Raw genomic sequence first — 24,898 nt, forward strand, 5'->3', positions numbered from 1 at the left:
CCCTGAAGACACACACACACAGACACAGACACACACACACACACACACACAGACACACACACAGACACACACACGTACACAACACACAAGCGAGAGGAGAAACAAAGTCTATTTTGTTTTCAGTCGAATGGGCTTTTTTGATTATTGTTTTCATGTATACTCACTAGCAAAATGATTGTGACTGCATGACTGGTGAGATTGTGTGTTTTACAGTGTTATTATCCTAATGACACTTAGTGTGGAGACAATTAAAAAACAGACAAAGTGAAATTGAACTAAATCTACTTGCTCTAAGCCTCTAAGATTTGGAATCGTCATAGGGTGTGATTGTGTGCAGTATTTTGGATGGTAGCAGGAGCACTTGCTGTGGTGTTCATGCGAAGTGGGAATGAACTGTTATCATGTCTAATGCACGGATTACATCCAGAAGGCAAACATCTGGCATGCAGACACAGACAGCCAAACCAGCAGACAGTCACCGAAACAGTGCAATAGCCGAGAGCTTGATCTGTACTGTGATCATGGAGCTGATGGCTGCGGATTTGACGTGTATGATGTCATTAGGCACAATAAAAATAAATGTTTATGAACAAGAGAAAACCCTGCCGGTGCAATCACACTGGTTGCAGTGAGCACGATTGGACATATTAGGAGGCATTTGTCTCCATTATAAAGAAATCACTTGCTGCCATTCATGATATACAACTTGTACATGCTAGATAATCAGTCCAGTAAATGCCCCAATCTTTTTTATATGTCACTTTCTTGTGCCTGTGGGTTTTTATATCAATGAGTGCATATTTTACACTGTTCTTACTACCAGTCAGCTGAAACTTTAAATGAAAAAAGGGAATTTTCACCAAGAAAAGACTTTTGAATACGCCACATCTCACTGTATGTCCTCTCATTAAGGATGCTTTTAACTGGAGTAGTTAAATTAAAGGTAAGTTTGAAACTACAAAATTTAATCTGACAAAACTGTAAAACCAAAAGAAGAAAAGTGCTTTATCTTTCTATTAGATATATTATAATGGATAATCCTTCATGTTATCTCACTGGTACACAGTACTCACTTGTCCTACAAAGAAAAATCAGACCTTTTATTGATGTTATATCTGTGTTATACCTGAATTGTATTTCTAGTATTGCCATGGTAACCTATTAAAACCTGTGTTAACAGTATAACAGTAGAGGGTAGAGTATGTACCCTCTCTCCCATCATCACCCACCTCTTGGCTAGTCCTGACACATCTAGGATATATTGTTCCCTTTGGGCTTTCTCTCTCTCTCTCTCTCTCTCTCTCTCTCTCTCTCTCCTTTTCACACACACACACACCACAGTCCAGAAATACAGAATTTTAGCGGCAGGCCATCAGTTGAAGCCAACAGCGCTCTTCGTGTCCACTGGGAACAGGTATGTGTCATTTCTTGTTCTCGTCTTCACCTCTCACATGTCACAACCTGACTAAAGCAGTAAGATTTGATGGCACAAGAAGGAGAAGAGTAAAGAGGAGAGAGGAGAGAAGGTTGGCCACAATATAGATGTCTGGTTAAGAAAACATTTAGTGCAGTTACTGTTTTTAGGTGAGTCATTATTGAGACTGCATTGGGCCTTTTGATTTCTTCATAACATAGGATAGAAAAGTAACGGCTACACTGCCGACAAAATGTATGCAGCACATCATTATTGCTCAAGTTAAGCAATAAATGTGGGGAGATTTGTACAACGGCCTGCTTTATTATTGAAGTTATTGTGCAGCTGAGAATAATTTGCTTCGCCACAGCTAACAAGCTCCTTACAACAGTCACATATTGTAATAAATACACAGCTCAATAAAGAAACATACTCTAATAGTCCCCATTCATCAGTCTTTATAAAAACAATCTTTCCACCAATCCTTGAGTATGAAATATAGAGACGAAAAGAATTTAACAGAATAGACCACAGATTGATCAGACTTCAGCTGACCATGTAGTACACTTAATCCCTCACTACACGCTAGCAACATGTTATTAACATAATAGGCTGTGAACACAGTATAGTACAACTGCACAGCTGGCCACTATTAGTAAAAGTCCCATGACCTAGACATTTTAATCCCTGTCCAGACATGCTGCAATACCTCCTATAGAGCAAGATTATTATCTTCCACCACTATTCAGAATGCATGCAAGTATGTGCACGTACACACTCAAGTACACAACATGTACTATATTTATGTATATAACACATGTTGTGTACTTCAGCCATTCACAATGGCAGATCAACATACAAAAGAAAGCACACACAAGTTCTAAATGCTCATAAACCATGCACATAAACACACTAATTACAGATATTAAATAGATTAATGGTGTGATTTGCACAGCACATTTAAGTCACTAATGTTTTGTTTGTAATTACGTTTATGGATCATGTAATATACATATATATGCCGAAGTATCATAATCGTTTTCAAGGCTTTGTGGTATTTTATGCGCCTGTCATAAACTAACGAGAGTGCTGCCCCTGCGAATGACTGTGTTAATGTATTATTAACATATTAACACATATGTATCAGTGTGCATTTGGATGTGTATGCACAAACGTACATTCCTACAAGCTCATAGCCTATCTGTGTGTGACAGTGTGTGTGTGTGTGTGTGTGTGTGTCTGTGTGTGTTGCATGTGTCTGTCTGAAAGTGTGTAGCCTTCTGTTATCTTACATATGCACATGTGTGTTCTTACCAGGCAGGTCACAGCCGAGGACCTCCATCCTCATGCCGATCCCAGCAGGCGACCACCTCTCCGGAAACACTCTGATGTACTGGGCCACTATCTCATCAAACCTCCGCACCTCTGGCGTATCGTAGTGGCCATTTCCCTCGAAAATCTAAGAGCAGAGAGGCAAAGGCATGTTGATAGTGATGTTATTTGAGTTTAGAGAGTTATTAGAGAGTGGTTTCCTATTTTCATTTTACAACAAGGAAAGAGTAAGGATAAAACATTTCCTCTCCAAAGGATATTTTCCTGCCAATTTTGACATTCCTAAGTTCAATTTGTGCACTCAACAGGAAAATATGGCATTTTGTCGCCTGCTCCACTGATGACAGCTGCTTTTTTCACTGTAGCTCAACCTAGTAAGATCCTGCTGCATCTTCCCAGCACTGATTCAAAAGAAACAGTGTTACAAGTATCATTGCTTGTCCTAGAGTTTGTCTTAAATCCAAAGCTGTCTGAGAGATGTCTAAGGCAGAAAATGATAAGTGAATGATGAGCTTTACTCCATGTTTGTTTGATATGACATCTGTCAGAGTGGGTGCACTGATACATTGTTCTGTGGTGAAGACAGCATTGAGAATGAGTATCCTGTAAAAGTGGAGAAAGATATAAACGCTGCGGAAGTAGTTAAATTTGTCATTTCACCGCTCCACCGTTCACATATTATTGAAAAACAACAGCAAAAATGGTGAGCCTGTCTTTCCAAAGTCATATAACACTCCTAATCAGCTTTGTTTCCCAGCACAGTATGACATGTGTCATAAAAATAACAACAGAGACCGTGTTTCCTTTGATTTTCGAGTAATTTTTTGAGGCTTGTAGCAGCCTCTGGCAAAATCACAAGATTTATTACAAGCTGACTAGACTGCAGCAATCCTCTCAAAATGTGGGCTGTGAAAGTTGTAATGTTGGTTTCATTAATTAAATTGTATCTTCTGTCTTTGCCATTTTTCACATTTTTAAAAACGTATGATGAATTTCCCAGGATGCTCATTTAAAAAGACAAGCAGATGAGAGAGAACAGGATTTTAGCATCAGGAGAAAAGCCAGACACTCAGTAGTACTATTAAAGCGCTTTAAGACAGAGTCTCAGAAAAGAGAACAGAGTTTAAAGTGCCCTGTCTCACAGTGCGTTAGACTGCCAGCAGTGTTGAGTGGTGATGCAGGAAAGACATTTTTAATTAACACCCATGAGAGACAAATAGAGGCTGAGTGAACGAGAGGATGAGACACAGAGAAAAGCAGAGAGAGAGAATACAGAGGACTTAGAGAGAGGCAAAGACAGTGGCAGGGAGAATGAGGAGTGAGGTGATTAAATTGAATTATTATCAGAGCTGAGGCTGTAATAAAATGGCTTTTTTCCCCAAAAATGACAAGGCTGAGAGAGAGAGAGAGATAGAGAGAGAGAGAGAGAGATAGAGAGGGGGAGAAAGAGAGGGAGGGAGAGCGAAGAGGGATTGAGAGAAAGACAGCTATACATAAACTACAAATGAGGGAGAACTGACAGTGACAACCTGAGAGAGGAGAGTACATATGTATGTGTCAGTCAGACAGACAGACAGTGTGTGTATGTGTGTGTGTGTTCCCCTGCTTTACCTTAGCAAACCCAGTCTTGCTGTCAGTGATGTAAGTCCAGTCTTTGCTGGTCAAGCTGTGCGCCAGTTTGTACTTCCTGACAAATGCTCTGTTTTCAGTGCTGGTGCTGCCCTCCAGCCCTCTTGCACCCTGGGTAATAATACCACGCACCATCTTTGGCACACCAAGGTCCACCTGCAACACAGGCAAACATAATTATTATTGTTAGCTCACACTCTCTGCACCACAGAAGCCAATCTTTTTCCAGATCCCCTGCCTATTGTGGCTGCTCTGACTTTCCCTGTAGCCTGTACAATCGATCAGTGCTGGTTTTCCATTACAGAACTTTTAACAAGTTGTTGGGCTTAAGAACCACTTTCTTTTTTGCATTTCTATTGTATTTTATGCACAGTGTCAGTTCTGAAATACAAGCTAAGCTCAAAATGGTGTCCACTACACAAATCACATAGTTGTTTTTTAGCTTGCTGGATGCATTCTTTCATTCACTTAATCTTGTCTCCTCACTGTTTTATCATATGGTTTATTCCCAGTTTTCCTAAATGTTCAATATCCTCTGGTAAAACCTTTGTTTCTTACAACCGATACCAGCACCTTTTTCTCTACAAATAGGCTTTGATATTTTGTGGTTTGTCCAGCAATGTTTTTCCAGTGACAGTTGTTGCCATTGCAGAATATATAGTAAAATATGATTATTGTTATTTCCAGGAACTTTACACCAAAGGAGGAGGAGAATAATGGAAATAAGCTACATGTTACATTATGTTACCTGTGGTGGGAAAGGGGCCAAAATGTACTGACTGAGATATCGTAAGGATTAGGTGACGTACCTGTAGCCACTCTTCTCCAGCTATTGGTTGTGTCGGGTTGGGAAACCAGCCTGACCGACTGGCCACCAGCCTGGCTGCCCCCATGGAGCCGTGGATGTCTCTCATGGACGACGCAGAGATCTGGGAGTCGGGTAGCAGCCCAGACAACATGCCTTGGAGCTCTGAACAGGGAGCATCTGAACAGGAGACAGGAAGAGAATGGAATGAAATAAACGTTTTAATTGTTTTCTTAAGTTAGTTTGATGAATGAACCAACACATGTATTTTTTTTCAAAATGCTCTTTACATGCTACTGTGCAACTGCATTACCACACAGTAATAAAATAAAATAGATACAAAAGTTAAGTACATTTTTACTGTGATTGATTTCATATGACATGTCTGTAAAATGAAAATGTGAAATGAAGTTAGAGGCTGCCAGAAAGGTAGATATTTTTTGGAAATGGAGTGAATTGTAAGAGTGATGGAAATTCAAATTACAGGTTAACAGACATATACATGCTATTATTATTTTCCTTTAAAAGCAAACCGTTTTTTCTGTTTTCTCAATCCTATCGGGCTGAATGAGTTTGCTGCATTGCTAAACATATAAATCACAAACTCTTCATGAATGAATGTGGCTTTAAGGTCAGGAATAATTTGGTGTCACTGTTTGATCTCATCTTGGAGCAAAACTCCTGCTTGATAAATGAATTGTTAAAACAACGCCTGGTGTGTTGCACTCTGCTGCTTTCCATCTACCCATTTCATTATTTTTCCTTCCTGCAGCTGCAAAGTTGGTGCATAACTTTAACCAAGCTACCAAAGGGGATTCTTCATGGGGAATTGAGCCAGAGAACTCCCAAATGGAAGAACTAAATGAAAGCGTGTTGCAGATCAAAGGGATACTGTTTATTATACTGAAAAATGTGTTTTAGTCTAACAAGCATCAGAATATGTTATCCCCATGAATAATGACAAAAAACAAAAGGAACAAAACAAAATGACCATTTCGATTTGAAAATGAGGCAGGAAAATGGTGGGATAAAAGAAGAGATGCAAAGAGGAGAGGAAGCAAGGGAAGAAGAAGAAGAAGAAGCAGGATGAAATGTGAGTAAGAGTAAGAGGAGTTAAAGGACAAGGAGGAGATAAAGAGATAGACAAAGGTCAAACAGAAATATGGACTGTAGAGAGAGCGAGTGAATATAAAGGTTGAGAAAGATAAAGAAAGATGCTGGTGAAAAGAAAGAAAGAGAGCAGATTGACAGTGAAGGGTGACGGTGATTGATGGTGACATTCTTCGGGTCTACAAGGAGATGAATGTTTAATGCTGTGATATTTGCAGCCAGGCCTCACTATGGTAAATAATGAATCAACAATAAACAACAAAAACAGCTAAGGCATGCTGGATGAGCTAAAGCTCTATAACAGAAGAAAGAAACTGATTAGCCAGAAGAAAATTCTATTATTGTATTGTTTCTTATTTTTGCATGTATATTTTAAGTAGCTGCACTCCAGCAGGTTTTTTTTTAAATACAGGGGTGCAGTGGGAGTCGTTGAGAATATCATCTCTGGAGATCACAGTAGCAGAAATAGATAGATATCACACACCAGCACGAGAGCCCTTAAAGCTCTCACTCTCTCTCTCTGTCTCTCTCTGTTTCTCTCTCTCTCTCGCTCTCTCTCTCTCACACACACACACACACACACATTAATACATAGACATGCACACAAACACACACATTTATAGAGCAACACATGCACCAGCACATAGAAATTAAATAGTCAAGGTCTCTCACACACACTTCCACTTGCACATGCTCTGATGTTTAGCCCACACACACACACACACACTCCCTGCTTTTTCTGATAACAGGGTCTTACAAAAACTGTAAAGTACACCTCAGAGGCTCTACCTAGCCGATACACACGCACATGGCTGCAAACACGCACACATACACAAGGCTGGTGAGAAAAAATGATAAAGGTGCTAGAAATAAATGATTGATAGGTGCCACAGGGCTAAAATAAAATAAGATTAAGGAAGGAGAGAAGGAGGGATGCAGGAACGGAGGGTTGAATGAGGCAGGGACAGCGAAGATTTAAGGGAAGGGATAGGGAGAAGAAAATGAGAGACAGCAAGAGAAAAGTGGGAATGGAAGCTGTCAGCAAAGGCAATAGAAGGACATGGGGAAAAAGTAGAATGAGAATGAAGAAAAAACAGAGCGACAGGTAGAAAGTGAGAAAAAAGTAGAGAGACATAAAAGTGTGATTTAAGTTAATGACATGTCACTGACTGACTGCTTTATGTCTGCCTTTATAGGCCTGTGTAGGGCATTATCACATTCCCCCTGGTGGTGTGTTCGTGTGTGTGCTTGTCGATATGTCTATGTGCAGGAGGAAAAAAGAGAAGATACTGCATAGCTATTAGTGGGTCTGTTTGGTTAAAAAGTTTTCTCTGCAGGTTATAGATATATCTTACGGAAATTGTTGCAGAACAGTGTGTGTTCTTTCTTCTATAAAGTAACAAACTCTGTCATCCTTCTGAACAAAAGGCTAAAACTAGTCTGCAAGATTTTGCATATATAGTTAGTCTTTTCCCTCAGAGATGTGATGGATTGCAGATATTAAAAAGCAGAAGAGATGGGCAATACACAGGGAAACAGAAATGGCCAAAAGATGCACTGAATTGGACCTCACTGCTGAGAGTAGAGTGAGAAAAGTAGGGTGATATATAATGCAATTTTGGGAGTTAAAATAGGGTAAAAAATAGGCAATTGGTAGACACAGGCAAAGATACCTGATATATGACACATCACACACACACACATACACACAGGGACCTACACACAAGCAGTATCATATTGTTTTGGTGTGACTGTGATTTGTGTGGGTGCTGAAATAGCCCTCCTAGATAAGAGCATATCTGTCCCTCTCAATGGCCACTACGATGGCAGCAGAGAGAGGCCCTAACCTAATAATGATACGGTGGAGCTGGGACACACACACACAAACACACACAACCACACACACACACACACACACAACACACAACACACACACACCACCACACACAATAACACTCAAATGGATAGAAACTCTCTCTCTTTTACCATTTCTATCAACACACACAAAACACACACACACAAACACAAACACAGACAGTCTAATTAAGTTTTATCTATTTATAGTATTGAGCTGATTATGCTGGTTGAAATCGTGTTTGTTTGCCAGGGCTGCAGATGAAAGCTGAGAGCCTGTTACTCTCTGATGTTATCACCCACACATCACACTCTAGTATTATTCTATTAGGACTGAGTGTATTTCTTTGTGTGTGTGTGTGTGTGTGTGTGTGTGTGTGTGTGTGTGATTGTGTGAGTGAGTGAGTGGGAGACAGAGAGGGAGGATATGTATATGAAAGAGCGAGGGCAAGAGTGTGAGTGCACATGAGAGTGGGTGTGTTGTGTGCATGTGAAAGATAGATGACAGAAAGCAGAGGAAAGTATGAATAGAAGCATTGGTAGATTGATGGATGAACAAAGTAAGCAATTATTTATTATTAGGTTATATAAATTATGAGAGAAAAACATCACATTTGCCTGTTCTTTTCCAGGAAATGTTTTCTAAGGGAGCTATTTTTGCTATGATCCACCTTCTGACCCAGTGTAAAAGCCAGTATATCACTAATCCCATGAGGAGATAGGCCAGAAAAAGTCTGAGAAACTCTACAGAGGAAGATGCTTCATCTTTCTTACCCGTAATCTGACAGCCGTAAAGCTCGAACCGCAGTGCAATGCCATTCTTCCATGTCTGAGGTCGAACTCTCACAAAGCGGGCCAGGACTGGCTGTGGAACCCGATTGAGAACCACCTCCGTGGCGTCAGTATTGGCATGGAAAACCTAAATGGAAAGAGGAACAGATGGAATTTAATGAATCTGCATTAATGGCTGTAGGGATTTTCTGTCTTTCCCTTGTTACACTCTACATGAAGGACAGTGGGCAGACTGAGCAACACATAGCTCAGGGTCTTTGACACAGATCAGAACAGTACAAAGGATTAAGTCTGATATTGCGGACTCATAGAGCATTCATGTTTTTTTTGCTTCAATGTATGCATATAACAAAGTTTTTAAAAAGTCAGGATGCTGTAGCTTTATTAACGTTGGTTTAGAGAGACATTTTGTTCACATGTTGAGATTTAAATCACATTAAGTCACATAGTCTGTCACTCAGTCCACTGCTTTGGTCCAGACAGAAAATATTTCAACAACACATTTACGCAATACATACATTAACACACACACACACACCACACCACACACCACACAACACACACACACACACACACACACACACTGAATATATTCTTTCTGTTCACAAAGGAAGGAATGAGTGCAAAGGTTTTCCAACACACTGACACACACAATCTGAGGGCACGCAGTGTGTGATAAATCAAAGTGTGCAAGTTATGTGGGAGAGCATCCTCTTCTCACGTCCTCTTGACTTAACCACACACACACCCAAACACACACACAGGAAAACATAATCTTTGCTCCTTCACGCACAAAGAACAAAGAAAAACACAGGCTGTCACCCCTCAACGCACAGATACACACACACACCATGATATTCACAGATTCACTGCTTCTGGACACACACAGACACACACCACAAAAAACACACACTGTCTCTCCACTGCCTTATAAAGTGCTCCCACAGTCCCCACCATGCGCACACACAACACAGATACAAAATGATTTCCTCTGAAAACACACACATATACAGATAAAAAGAAAATTGAATGCAAGCGCACATGGCCAGAAGCACTCCTTTTGTCTCCTGACACCAAGACTTTACATCTCTGTCTATCTGACGGAGTGTCATGTCTCTCTCTCGCCGTCTATGACTGTCATCTCTGTTGGGCTCTCCACAGGAAAACACAGCTGGGCTTTTGGCTCTTTTTCATATAATTTCACTTTCAACATCTCTATCTCCCTCTCTCCCTATCTTGATTCCATGATGATATTCTGCTGTAATTTTAAGAAAAAAGAAATCTGAAAATCTTGTTGTTTTATTAGAAAACCTCAAAGGCTGTTTTTCGCTCTCTTTCTATTATGTTACATCAGTGCTGAAAACGCAGCATAGTGTGTTTATTACAGAGAGAAGTAAACCTCATTCAACAGAGCCAAAGGCTTTGCAATTACTTGGTTGGGTACTCATTTATAGATGTTCGCTTGGTTTTTGGAGTGTGTGTGTCCGTGTGTAAGTTCACTATTTTCCTTCTGTTCCCAATCAATTAAACAGCAGGGCCCGTCAGGGGTGACAAAATATGGATGAAAGGGGTTTTTGACTTGCGGGAACAGCAAGCAGGCTACTAGGCCAGCTGGGAATTGAACCCGTGACCCACTGGGTGTACAATACAAAGTCAGACCCAGTGAACTCATGCCCTTACAATGGCTTTAATACCAGAAACTGTGACCAGTTAAATGATGGAAAAATGCCGAAAGGCCCCAAAAGACCTAATGGGATTGTGGTAGTGGACTGTAATTACAAGGGTGTGTGTGTGTGTGTGTGTGTGTGTGTGTGTCTGTGATGGAGCGTCAGTGTGTAAAAGTGTAATTATGAAGTCTCACTCTAAGGAGTTGGGGGCTGGCGGGTGCTTTCTGATTTCCCTTGGTGCACACTGAAACATTTCCTCAGTAAATGTGTGCACAGACACACACACACACACACACTCACACACTCATATGTATGTGTTTTTATGTACATGTACATACGAGTGTGGATACTCTGAGTCTGATTAATCTTTTTGTGTGCATGTATGTTTGTATGATTGTCTAACCTTGTTCTTGGAATCAGTGGTGATATGGTAGCAATGTATGTATGTGTGTATCTCTATTTCAGCTGCTTAATCTAAATCTTTCACTGTTACAACTGCTGTTTTACAATCTCTTCGGTTGACTGAAATTGCTTCAGTAGCAGGCTAAAAACACGATAAGAAAATATCAGCAATGAGCACTGTCAGAGCTCACCACTGCACAGGCACTGATTATCTTTATGAGATCAGTCAAGAAATTGTCTCTTAAATATTCAGAATCAATGTTAAGCTGACCTGTCAAAATTTAAATATGTTTTTGGACATATTTTAAACTGCTGCGTGACTTCATCTTTAGCTTTAACCTCCCTGCTTGGTCTTATCAACCCACGTTAGAGCCTTCACTTGAAGTTAAGTGCAATGTGGGTAACTTATTATTTGTTGTTAACATGTTATAAACAGAAAGCAATAAAAGTTAAATCTACCTCGACTCAAGTTTGCCCTCTTCTAATCTAGAGAACATTGCTTGCCCTCTGTTTTAGATTTGCATAAATTATGGTGCACTTCAATATTGTACATCACAGTAAGTAGTGGCAAACTGCACACTTATTGAAACAATATTGTTTTGTTACAATATATTCAACAGAAGCCAGCCTTCAGGTTGTGGCTCTGCAGTGAGAATCCACAGTGAGGAGGTGTAAGACGATATGTAGCATCTCTGAGGTCTTAAACTCCTAAATTCATAGTTAACAGTCTCTTTTTAAAAGGCTTCTGTAACAATCAGCTAATGGACTACACCCGTAATACAGTTTAGGTTAGTGTGTGTGTGCGTGAGAAAGAGAGAGAGAGAGAGAGGAGGTGTAAAGTTAAGCATCTGTTCCTGGTGTCATCTTGCCTTGTCTCTTAACACGGGCGGAAACAATTGACCATTAATAACACACACACACACATACACAGACACACACACACACACATACACAAACATATATAGGCCAAAACAAAAAAAGCAGAAACGTTGTTAAATACCAATACTATAAGAGCAATTCCAAGCAAGAAAAATATTCCTGATTCAAATGGTACTTTTATTCACCAGTTAAGGTTAGAGGTGACAAGACGTGGAGTGAAAACTGTTTTCTCCTTCATTTACACACACCCTCTCTGCTGAATATCAATAATGTTCAGGGCAGAAGGAAACATACTGTGTAGCCGCTTCTGGTTTGTAGTGAAAAGGCGACTACCCAGGTCTAACATGCAACTACCGGATAGAAAAAGAGCATGACAAGGAATACGTTCACCTCATGGGAAGGGAAAGAACAGGTGTGAGTCTGTGTGTGTGTGTGTGTGTGTGTGTGGCCATGTCATGAGCCTGCAGGGCCACAGTCAGTCAGCCAGTGAGGACCAGCACAGACACGTTGAATTATTCAAATGTCCGTGCTGGGTGTGTTTTGTGTGTATGTGTGTGGATAGAGTTATAAAATAGTAAAACACCCCCCATCTCCTCTAATTTCATCACACAAGGACAAACACACACACACACACAAACACACACACACACACACACTACAGGGAGGTTTTTGACAGCTGAATCCTGGTAAGTGTGACAGTCCAGTCCACAAATCTTACAAACCAAATGACACATGGCACCCTTATGATATCCCCCTATGTCCCTTTCCCCTTTTTTCTCTCAGCTTTTCTTTCTTCATTTGTCACAAACTCTTTTCTCCCTCTCCCCTTTGACCTCACCCTGCCTACTGCCTTTTCCTCACCTCGCCTCGCCCCACCCTCCTCCAACCATTCTGTCGTTTTATTTAATTTCCCCTCTCCCGACATCCTTCCCGGCTGTGTTGCTGAGACCTCTGATCTATCCAGAGGGATTTGTGGTCAACACCCTTGTCTGCTATTCTCATTATTCCTCCTCTCCTCCGTGCCTCCGTTCATCCATCTATCCCTCTTTCCTTTGCTCCGTGGTTCCCCTGTGAACACTTCTTTTCCCCTTCTGCCTCTTTCCTTCACTCACTTGTTCCCCTATGAACCTTCTCCCTTTGGTTTTCACCTCTCTTCCTCCCTCTGCACAGCTCAGTTTATCAGTTGAATGCTTGAATGATTGACCTTTTGCTTGTGTTTTCTCTGTTTTTCTTTCTGTATTTCTTTCATTCTTTCCTAATTCTTTTCAAACTTTCCAAAACTTTCCTCTCATCACGATTCCCTCTCCCTCCCTCCTATTCCACCCACGTCTCCCTCCTCCAATCCTTCTCTCTCCATCCATCCTCCCTCCCACAGATTAAGGTGGGAATAGGAGGTTTTGGTCTTGGCTGAGGTCCAGTGTTGTAATGGCCACAGACAGCTCCGCCTGCAGCAATTCAGGAGGGCTACATAATGACATTTGTACCACGTTGAGCTTAAATGTACCTCTACCAGCAAAAGGTTTCAAACTCCTCTAGACGAAGACTCAAACTAAGACAACATCATTTCTCGACTTAAGACCTCAGATCACTGAAAATCGCTGCTTTTCTCTTGTCATGTGGGCAACCTCCCATAACCAGGCCCACGGCCAATTTTGTGCACTGAATCGTAGAATAGTTATACTGATAGTGTCATTGTTTTTCTATTTCTGTATAATGCAAGTTCTCATGAGCAGTCAAATGATCTGACATGACCTGATCATCAAGAAGGTATATGAAAACTGGCTGATGCAAAGTAAGACAAACATTTATGGATAAAAAGAACAAAGAAAACTTTGAATACAATTCCAGTCCAGAAACAGCACAGCATGTTGGTCCTGTAATGATGATTTTTTAATATAATCTACTACGCCTGGTATTCCCGCCTGAGTGGTATACTTTGCCCATCTGCTTGCTTCTTTCCCCTCTTTCTCTGGTGCATGTCTTGAGTCAGTATCTGTCATTTGTGAGCCTGTCAGTACAATGTAGGAATAAATGCTGCATGAATATTACTTCTCCTTCCCCCCGAACCATTTCTGCAAGTTAACATGTATTCCATATGTCCCATCTGGTTCACAACAGGCCTTTAATGACATTATCAAATACATTACAGATCACACAAATCATCATGATGTTGTGTGACACTGGTACCGCCCCTATGGACCGACTCCCAGATGTTTAAAACTACAGTGTGTGTGTGTGTTTGTGTGCACAGTGGCTGCTTTATTAAAAGTTACTCATCTGAGTCAAATACTAACTTAAAAGGTATTTGTGTGTGTCTTTGCTGTTATGTGGGTGCATAATTTTGTTTTGCACGAGTGTGTGTTCACATGAGCCCAGATATATGCTATGCTCATACTTCTTTTCTTTCCATCCATGTGGCTCCCATTAATTTTTGTTCTCCTTTAATGCCTATTACTCATAAAACACTAATTCAATAATTCATCCAGATTAACACACACATACATACGCACACCAAACCGTAGCCAAGCACAAAAAGTAATTTGTTCAAGCAGCATAAACTTGTCTAAATCATGATGACTTTCTCAGAAACATATGGAGGGAGGGAGAATAATGGAGTGCCGAGGGAGGCAAAAGAGGAGAAATGGAAAAGAGTGGAAGAATAAGGTGAATGAAGATGTGAAGAGAGCGAGTGTGTAGACAAGGAGGTAGGAGGCGGAGGATGGATGAAGAGAGTTTGAGGAAACTAGTGAATGAAAATGTCAAGCGAGAGATAGATGAGATAGACAAATGGACAGTTCAGCACAGGTTCAACAAGTACAACGGAAAGGAGTCGGAGCACTTCTATATATACCTTGACTTGGTAGACAGGGTATGTTATCTTGAAAGAAAAGCAATAAATAAATATTTCAATGTGGCTTTTGTGTACCTTTAAGTTCAGGAAAAGAAAAATATTACATGCTTACAACTGATCCCTGCATGTAACCCAGATCCAGGATCTGCTTTCAATTGTACATATAAATAAAATTAAAATTTCAAGGAATTATCCTGTCAATGCAGACACAGCATTTTATACACCCAAACTATAAAACACTCTGCCAAAAGATCTCCTTGGCCATTGCTGTTGAGTTATTTATATATATCTTTCAAACATAAAACACACACTCTCACTTACACCCTAAAAGTTGACAGAGACAGTTGGGATGGCAAGGCCAGTGCTGACTATCCGTCTGAGGTATGTCAGCTGAGGACAGACGTTAGGCTCCAAGATGCTGATACCGTGGTTTCATCATCAGATAAATGATCCCTCACTTTACTTTGTTTCAGTTCTCTCTGCTCTAACTTCACTCTGCCTCCTCTTTGATATACAAAAGTGGATCAAAAGAAGCGACTGACGACCCCAACCATCACATAACTGCACAGACTGACTCACCAGGGTGCCGAATGGCTCAAAAGACCCTTACCAGTTGGTTTGAGGTTGTGCACGTTTGTGTGTGTGTGTGTATTTGGAAGAGAAGTGAGGGACATTCTACCAGAAGCTGCTGCTGATTTATTCTAAACCCCTCCTTTTCAAACACACGCAGACCCCTCTGTGTCTCCCTAGGCATTCAGCTCTGAAACAGCTTTCCAGGTTTATGAGGGAATCAAGGGGGGTTATGGGTAGTGACACCAACAACTAACCTCAAAACATCATCATTCATTTTGCATATAGGATTGTTATTGCCTGGTATCCACTGAATATCGCTATTTGAATGACAACACAACTGACTGAATGGTGAATTGATTGATTGATTAGTTCATATTCTGGGCAAATTGATTTTTCCATTCAACTTAACAGCGACTAAGCTCAATAGCTTTAAACCTTATTAGTAAAACTTGCTTACACTCACTTCTTTGTCCTTCCTCAGTCATCCCTTAATTTATTTATTTATTTTTCCACATCTCCCTGTGTTTTATCCATCAATTACTTATCTGGGAGTTAGCTACAGCTATAAGCCTTATGGGATCTGCAGTCCACAGAGGAACCCCAGATGGTTAGACTGAATCTCCCTGTTTCCCTATGCATCTTGAGAGTATATGCTTGTATTAGTGTTCGTGAAGGAATAAGGATTTATAGCACACAGCTAGACGTGGCGTTAGACCGCAGGACACACATATGTGACCGCTATAGCAGGAAGAGAATAGCTGTGATGGAAAAAACAGCCACAACCACTGGAATGCTCCTATACTTTAATTGCAGTTGCAACCTTTTTAAAGACCCCGAATACTGTCTGCTTCATTTCTACAAGGCACCCCCAAAATGCAGCACACTCGCTGATGATTCATTGTGCTTTAGCACCTCTGAGAGAAACAGCTTAGAAACCTGTCCAACCAGGTCAGCATTAGGCGGTACTCTGACCAGTAAGTAACAGAAACCAGATGGGATGGGAAAAGCAGACGTGCAGTGTAAGTGTAGCTGCATTCAATGATGTAAGGTATCACTTGGAGCTTGGAGACGTGTGCTGATTCTGGCTTGGTCGTAAATCCTTAAATGAAGCCAACTGAACCGTGGTGGAAAGGCTGTAATTGCAGACACCGGTTGAATTTTGGGCTTGTGGTCAACTCTTGCTGCACATATTCCTTCTCATATTTGTGTCGAGGCATGTGTGTCACCTAAGAGCATCCAGACTTTCTCTGGTCGCCCTGACTCCTGCAATTCATCCCATGGCATGAAATATGTGTGTCTGTGCATGAGTCTGAGCCTACCTTATGATTCTTGCCATGTCTGTAGACCATCCAGTCCTCCCCATTGGTGCTGACTTCCAACTTGAAGGTGGTGACATGGTAAGCCTTTTGAGTCTCCTTTGAAATGGCACCTTGGGTGGCGATGCCTGTAAGCACCTTTAAAGTATGTAGGTCCACCTGTTGGCGGGGAAGGGAGAGAAAGTTTTAATAAAGAATAAAAATATACCAACCAAACAGCAGACCCTTCCCTGATCTGTATCTATTCCTATTTCTAATCTTAGCCCGAATCCCATGTCATACACTTGGCAAAATGGCCTCATGCTGAAGCTCTTAAAACATACGATAGACATAAATACCCAAATATACACCTGAACTTATCAGCATCCAACTCTCACCTTCACCAGTCTCCTTTCCTTTCCTCCCCCTCTCATCTCCTTATTTCTCTCTCTCTCTCCTCTTGTGTCTCCCTCCTGGCAGATCGATAGTAATGACCTGGGGCTCATTTTAATTTCCTCCCATACAATAGCCATAATCACCTCCCCATCCTGATTGTGGATGCTACGCTACGTGTCTGGCATGCTGCTAGCTATGTTGCATTATATGTGGACACCACTGTGTGATGAATGCAGGCTTCAGACTCCTTCATTTCAAGGTCCCTCAAGTAGATACACATTTGTCTTGCTTCACAGTGCCCAAAATGAGAAGATAAAGCAGAACGAAAGATATTTACTCAGATTACCTCAATTTGCACGGGACATAAAGTAAAAAGAGATTAAATTGTTTGGGGAATATATTTTAACGCTGCTACCGAGGAGCACCTGCCAACAAGAACCACTGTATTTATCCACATAAGGAATTATAATCAACTTTGTTGGCAGCCAAAAAAACGGGATCTATCAAGACAGGACATTAATTTCCTGCAACTTTTTGCTGCTGTAAAGTTTCTGACACCACCGTCTGACCTCTACATCACTGAAAAGCTGAAGTACTTCATCACTAAGTGCAGACTACTTTTATCTTTCCCAGAAACTGAGCACACCTGAAACTGTTTTGAGTATTTCACATTTTGAAGCCCTCAGTTTACATGAATTATGTTCTCTCTGCTACGCTGGGACAGTGATTGGAGATCCATCCCTCTATTTCCTCTACTTTACAAAACACAGTTTTATATTAAAGAGAATAGGGAATACAGGAAAAGAGAGGGAAATAAAGAGTAGAAGATGAGAAAGGTTCTGCTGTAGGTTATAACATTTATTCTCCTCCATTGGAGCTGCTGAAACCTGTAGATTAATCAGAACTTGTTGTGTGTGTGTGTGTGTGTGTGTGTGTTTGTGAATTGTGCGTCCCACTGGGGTATAGTACAAAACACCGGGGGAGGTAAAATGCTGCGTTTGTTATCTGTCAGAGAGACAGGTGTTTTAGATTACTTCCAACACACACACAGACACACACACACACACACACACACCTGCATGCTTAGGGCCAGACAGAGATCTACCAAGACAACTAATCAATAGTCCGGAACTGAGGAGACGAATGGATGAAAAGAGGAGGGGTGAGGAGTAAGGGAATAAGAGGGAGATAGAAAGAAGAGAAGGAGGTGAAGAATGAATGATTATGAGAAAGGGAGAGAGAGAGAGAGAGAGAGAGAGGAGAAAGAGATGAGAGCCTACCCAGGGCTTCCAAGGTTTCTCATCAATCACAGAGTTGTTAGAATAACAGAGCCACCAGAACTCACATCATCAATCTGCACCACACTTCACTGGACCAGACCAGACCAGAATAGAAAAATATAAAATACAATAGAGTAGAATAAAACAGAATAGAGCAACAACATAATCTACATCAGATAAAGTCCCTCAGAGAGAAATTTAAACCACACACGTGGCTCTTGAGCCAACATAGCACCACACACATGCCTGAGCTGCATGGGTACACACATCAACAAACACACACACATACATGCATGAAAGCACACACGGTCCCACACAGACTTTCTTGAGACCAAGGGGTGCAAGATTCAAGAAGGAGAGGCATGTTGGCATTTATGACAGGTGCTTGTCAAGACAGGAGTTTGCACACAAACACATATGAGTACACACAAACACACACACACACACACACATGCAGGGGCCTTGCTCTGTGCTAGGTGTTAACGCGGGCGAACAGCTGAGAGCCTCTGTGGAACGCAGCGACCCGACCACAACACCGGCGACCAGAGGAGAGACAGAAAGACAACACGAGAGAAGTAGAAGCTGTATTATTGGCCAACTGTCCAGTCGATTTTATGCGAACATCTGATGTGTCACAAACAATCAAAATCCTAATCAGGGGTCTTTCCATCTGCTGAGGAGATTATATGGGCAGGAAAAAGAAAATGCTAAAAAAAAAAAAAAATATGGAGAATCATTCAAGTGATTCACATTAAACAAATTCTTCAATGTCAGCTAATTTTTGAGAGTGAGCCGGACAGAGTGAGCTGTCAGCTGCAGTTGAGGTGAGACAGGAAGGAAGCATGAGACTGATGGGACCTTGGCCTCATGCTGTCTCTTGGCCACAGTCCCTTCCTGTGTTTGCTGGCCCGGAGTTTGGCCACAGCGGAGCTCTGACAATCAGAATTTCTGCAGTTGTGTCATAATTCCTACAAAAGATGAGATGCTTGCCCGGTTCGTGTCTCTTTGAGTAAAACCCTCACTGGCTTCTTTGTTGTTAACTGAACAAACTTTTGATCGTTTCTTTGAAGCAGCACATGTTGGGCTGTCTAATCACAGGGTTTTAAGAGGATGGAATATGTTAGCTGCGCAAAGAAAGCCTTAATCTCACAGGCTTTTTTGTGGTGTGATTGTGCGGTGAGGTTTTAGTCAAGAAAACTGAGAATCAAGCAGCTTCTTGCTCTCGAAACTTGCTCATGAAATTCAATGAAACGGAGGTCTGCATCTGACATTGGGTATAAGGAAGGTTGAAGCTGATAACCTAATGAAGGGAAGCATTTGTCATCAATGCCTATTTCAAAAAAGCTAACAATCAGAACCTGTGGACAGTCTTAGCAGGGCTACAGGAAGGTGACACCCAACAAGATAACCTTTTCTTTACGGACGGCGTCTCACTGAAGACTGCCTAGCGGGTTGGTTTGAATTCATTTCTCTCTGAGGGCTGAGTGAACCTTACACTTCCTCCCTCTCTCACCCAGACAGCCTCATAACTCAGGCGCAGGGATGGCACAAAATTGGCACTGTGATAGAATACAGGAAACAATGCCTTACCCAGGCATGTAGCTGCTAAACCTTGATATCACACCTCCCACTCACTCTCTCTCACTCACACACATACACTGACACAAATATAGCTGTGTTGGAGTTATTACGTGTGACATGTCAACACAAGAAAATACAAGTGTAGTCTGTTTTTAGTTTAGGCGGAGTACATTTTTTCAAGAATAAGATTCTGTTGTTCAGGATTAAGATCTTGGATTTGTGGCACATGCTGATGAAAAAGAAAGAAAAAATCACGGTTTCCATAAAATCTTAATAAATATGTTGTTTCTTGTGCTTCAAAGCACTGCAAACTTTTTTTCTGTATTAAACCAAACCATAATCTTTCCTTAACCGAGTGTTGCCAGTGCCTAAACATAGTAATGCTGTAGTCATTACAAGTGAATATTGTAATGCTAGATTGGATATTTTGGTGAAAAACAAATAAAATACATTGTCAGTGAATATTTTACTGGTACATTCACTATCAACATTTTTATGACTTGCCAGATGCGTTAATTAACATAAACGTGTTTAATGTTCGTAATCTGGTCTGCATTACATTTCCTTCAAAAACTATTTGCTGTTGCAAATGAGTTCAAACAAATAGTTCAGTTCGTGTTCAACAGAGATTAAGAGATTAGTTAAAATTCTTACCTGTACATCTGTTCATTCATTATTGCACGATTCAGTTTTAATTCAGGATTTGTGCAGCCTTAGTGCATGTGAGCGATTACGAGTGTCATTATTTCAGGGTTATAAAGGCTTATCTATGGAACCATATGTGAGCATCTGTGAATAAAAGTTTGAGGATCTGCCACGGCTGCAGGTTTCTAAACTACAGTTGAAGACAAAGACTTACCTGTATGTACTCCCTGTTGCTGTCTTCGTTGGGCGTCCACCCGTTGTCGTTGTAATTGAGTCGGGCCTGTCGTGGCAGCCAGTGTTCATCATAGAAACTTGACGAGGCTGTGATCTGGTCATCTGTGATCTTTCCTGACTCCAGACCAAACGCATTACTACAGTGGAAAGCTACAAGAGAATGGGAGTGGAGGAAGAGATTTAGACCAATATTCTCGCTTAAAAAGGACAAAACAATCAAACTAAAAAAAGGCAACTTAAACTTACTCTCACTGACTTCCTTGTGTGTCATGTTATATCGAGCGGAGAAGCCATCTTTCGCCACAGCCATATCAGTGTGGAAGGACAGAGAGAGAATCCCAGTAGATGACTGGATCTCAGGAGGCACCCTGGTCCCACAGTATCGACCAATCAGAGGGCCCACTATCGATTGGAGAAAAAGTATTGGATTAGCGATCAATCAGTCTATTAACTTCGGCAACGTATATATGTCATCATCATTTACTTGTTTGACTCATGACAGAATACTCTAGATGTGTTGGTTGCACAAGATGTTACAAGGATCTCACTCATCCAGGTGTCTAGATGGTTTATTAGTTTTTCATTCCTTTATCAATCTTTCACATTTGTTTGTCTCTCCTTTACTACTTGCATGAGTTTTTCCTTTCTTCTATTATCTCACTAATATTATTATTCTTCACTCACTCCCTCCTCCACTGACATCTGCTCATCATTCCACCCTCTCATGTCATCGCCTCTCTACCTCATCTGTCAATTGTATCTCTGGACAGGACATGGTTTTACAACAGGTACTATATATATATATATAGTAATGTGTGTGTTGTGTGTGTGTGTGTGTACATCCAAGGATTTAAGTGATTCATCTACTGTCTTCCTTTCTAAGACCACAACCTGTGTATGTCAACACAAACAGATGAGTGTGATTTAAGCCCTAGAGTGTGTGTGTGTGGTGTTTGTGGTTTGTGTGTGGTGTGTGTGTGTGTGTGTGTGTGTTGTGAGAGGAGAGAGAGGAGACGAGAGAGAGAGAGAGAAGGGATGGGAACAGAGATAGTCTATCCATCCTGCTACTCCCTGACTCCTTTCTCACACTTACAGATACACACACAAGGAGGCTTGGAGGAGGGGGAGGAGGAGGAGGAGGATGAGGAAAACGAGAAAATAGCCAGCAATCGATCAGTGCTATTGATTTTTTTCTTCCCTTTTGGAATGGGTGGATATTTGAAATAGGGCTCTTGAGCAAATAACTGTAATAACTCTTTTCTTGATGGTGGTGAGGAAACAGGAAAAAAAGGAGGAGAAAAGAAAATAATCTTGAATGCACAGAGATGATTTCTATAAATAAATGACCCATATTTGCGTAAAACGTTGGTCAAAGAAATGTAAACATTTTTTGTAGGATTTAATATTTAATATTACAGACAAAAATTGCCTCATTTCTCTTTCTCCCTCTGTGTTTATGAATTTAATTTCAGCAGCGTATTAGGTTGACAGAAGGCACATTTGTCCCTTGCCTGACCCCTGCAAACACATATGTGATAACACAAACACAGACACACAATGATACCAATGCCATGCCCACCCCCCTTATTAGTTTCACATTGGGGTATGTGCATATGTGACCTCCATTTTGGAGAGCAAACAGTTGAGTTGCCATACTCATACTCACAAAACAACCACTTCATTACACTTTATATTCTAGTTTTCTCTGTCTTAACCTAATTGATTTCCTCAGCCACTACCTTCTTGTCTTTTGTCAAGTCCTCTCTTCCTGCTTAGGACTTTACTCTCCTGCAAAGGGCGAAACTAAGTCCTTCACCTCTGAAGCTCATCCTGTACATTTCCTTCCCTTTCAACCTCCTCCCACTTCATTTCACTTTCCTTCCTTTCCTTTCATCCTGCTATCCTTCTTGTGGTCTCTCTCTATCACTCAGAGGTGAAGCCTTTCATCCTCTTTCTCTGCCATCCCTCTCTTTTTGCATTTCTGGTCATCAGTATTTTCTACTTTCAACTTTGCTTAACTTCTCTCATCTTCAATTTAACACCCTGAAAAGAAGGAGTAAAGGTGTAGTGGCTTTTTTCTTTTCTCCTTTTAACTGCTCTCTTGTCTTTGCACCATCTCTTTGACTTTTCTCGCCTCCTCAGGCTAAATTCATATTTATAGTAAAGTTATTCATGAGAACAAAAGCACTTTTGTTTGCTCTCCTTTGCTACTAATGCTGTTTAGCCTTTGCTTGGTGTTTTCTATGTACCTTACAAGATTTAGGTATTAAGTAATTAAGAATGTGTCCTGTCAATTTTATACAAACAGTGAAACTGAAAACAATGGATAGTATTGATTATACAAATACAATTATCAAAAACTACAATGAAATAGTTTAAAATACTACAGCAAATATTGATTATCTGAGACAAATCATCCTTCCTGTTTCCAGTCCCACTTGCTGAACTCATCTCAAATCCTCCTGTTTCTCCCAGTCTTCTTCTTGAAGGCAGACCAGAGAGCTTCCGGCCTTCATTTATTCATCTCAACATCTCCCTTCTTTGTTCCAGTCTTCCCAGCAGTATAGGACTTTCTGCTGCTCTTCCAGTCCTCTTCTTTTTCTCTCTACCTCTTCCATCTCTTGAAACTAGATCCAAGGTCTCTGTGCATGGATTTGTCCTTCCGAACTCTTCCAGTCCTTCTAGCAGCTAGACCAGAAATATCCTAGCCCTCTACCACTCCTCCTCTCACCTCCCCTCTTTTCGCCCTTCTCCCGGCAACTCCTGTTTTTATTTTCCCCTTGAAAAGTTATGTTGTTTCTCCACAGTAGGTGCCAACATCCTGCCTGTAAGCTCAGCTTTCATCTTCCAACGCATAGCTACTAAAATAGTTGCTACTCCACCTCAGTCAATAATGATGTAGGCAGGGCAGAGTACACACCATTTTGCTCTGTTGACTCATGAGATGGCTGAATTGTTGTTTAACATCTCCATCAAGATCATAATCATCAAATACAAATTGTCATCCAAAAACAAAACACGTCCAATTGATCAATGCCTCACCTCCTGGGAGCCCGTCCCACACTTCCAGCCAGTCGTACTTGCAGTCCCCCTCTCCGCCCGGCAGGGGGTCGTTCTCCAGGTCAAAGGTGAGGAAGGTGAGGCTGACATCCATGCTGGGGGGCACGATGATAATAAAGGAGCACTCCAGGTTGTGGGGGTATTTGTCAGGGAAGCCCGGGGACTCAATGAGACCTGAGGGACTGGTGAAGTTACGGGAACAGTCTGAACCTGGGATGAAGACACGGAAACATAATGCATATAATTAGGTGTGTATTAAATAGAAAACCTATATTTATAGCAGTTTGAGGTTGGTATGACTCATTAACCATGAAAAATGTTAGCACAAATTTATTTAGAAAAGGGCATAGATGTCATAGACATAATTATACTTCAAACTAATTATATTATTCAGGGCAGACACTCAGAGAGGCATCAAACTCACAGTAAACTGAATGATTCCCAGCATAGCTATCTCAGCTTACTACTAATGGTAGTTTAATAAATGTAAATCCTGTGGGTAAAAAGTGATGTAACTTCAATGTACGGAATAAGATTAATTGATAAGCAGCTGTTTCAGGTGTATCAGCTCAAAAACACAAACAATATAACCAGCAAGCTTTAGAAGTGGTAAACCAGAGACCCTAGACGAAGATATAGCAGAGTATGAGCGAGAGGGCAAGACTATAGAGGACTGAGTGCCATGAAAGCCCAATATTAGTGTGTCCATAACAGAACAATGCATCTGCTTGTGAGAAAAATGCTTTATCCATATCGGCTCCTGGGAAAATGTAAAGACAACCTCAACCCCATAAGAGATATTGCTCTCTGAATATTAACAAAGAAATTGCAGAATTCAAGTGAGACAGAGGAAAGCAAATACAGACAGAGATAGAGAAAAATAAAACCAGAGGGAAATTAAGTTGAGCTAGGAGTGAAAGATGTATCAAAAAGTAAAAAATGTTATGTAAGTGAAAAAGATATATGAGAGAAAACAGAAAAATGGGAGTAAGAAAAGACAGTGTCGGATCTTTTGATAGTGTCATAGTTGGGTGGTCTAGCAGTTATGAGAGGCTTTAGATATCATCATAGGTATGCAAGCACACACACACACACAAAT

General features: G+C 41.0%; 1 protein-coding gene across 3 annotated transcripts in view; it reads right to left on the reverse strand.

The window, feature by feature from the left end:
• The window catches only part of LOC118338994 (neuropilin-2-like), an 87,860-nt gene that overhangs the window by 31,607 nt on the left and 31,355 nt on the right, over positions 1 to 24,898 (reverse strand). For all 3 annotated transcript variants that reach the window (XM_035676496.1, XM_035676494.1, XM_035676495.1), the window contains exons 4-11: positions 23,782 to 24,009; positions 20,986 to 21,141; positions 20,720 to 20,889; positions 16,628 to 16,783; positions 8,919 to 9,063; positions 5,185 to 5,360; positions 4,358 to 4,531; positions 2,729 to 2,873 (exon numbers count right to left, since the gene is read on the reverse strand). In XM_035676496.1, the coding sequence (XP_035532389.1) occupies positions 2,729 to 2,873; positions 4,358 to 4,531; positions 5,185 to 5,360; positions 8,919 to 9,063; positions 16,628 to 16,783; positions 20,720 to 20,889; positions 20,986 to 21,141; positions 23,782 to 24,009 (1,350 nt within the window). The remainder of the gene's footprint in view (positions 1 to 2,728; positions 2,874 to 4,357; positions 4,532 to 5,184; positions 5,361 to 8,918; positions 9,064 to 16,627; positions 16,784 to 20,719; positions 20,890 to 20,985; positions 21,142 to 23,781; positions 24,010 to 24,898) is intronic.

Source organism: Morone saxatilis, unplaced genomic scaffold (genome assembly GCF_004916995.1).
Source record: "Morone saxatilis isolate NCDOM2014 unplaced genomic scaffold, NCSU_SB_2.0 Contig5, whole genome shotgun sequence".
Classification (NCBI taxonomy): Eukaryota; Metazoa; Chordata; class Actinopteri; family Moronidae; genus Morone; species Morone saxatilis.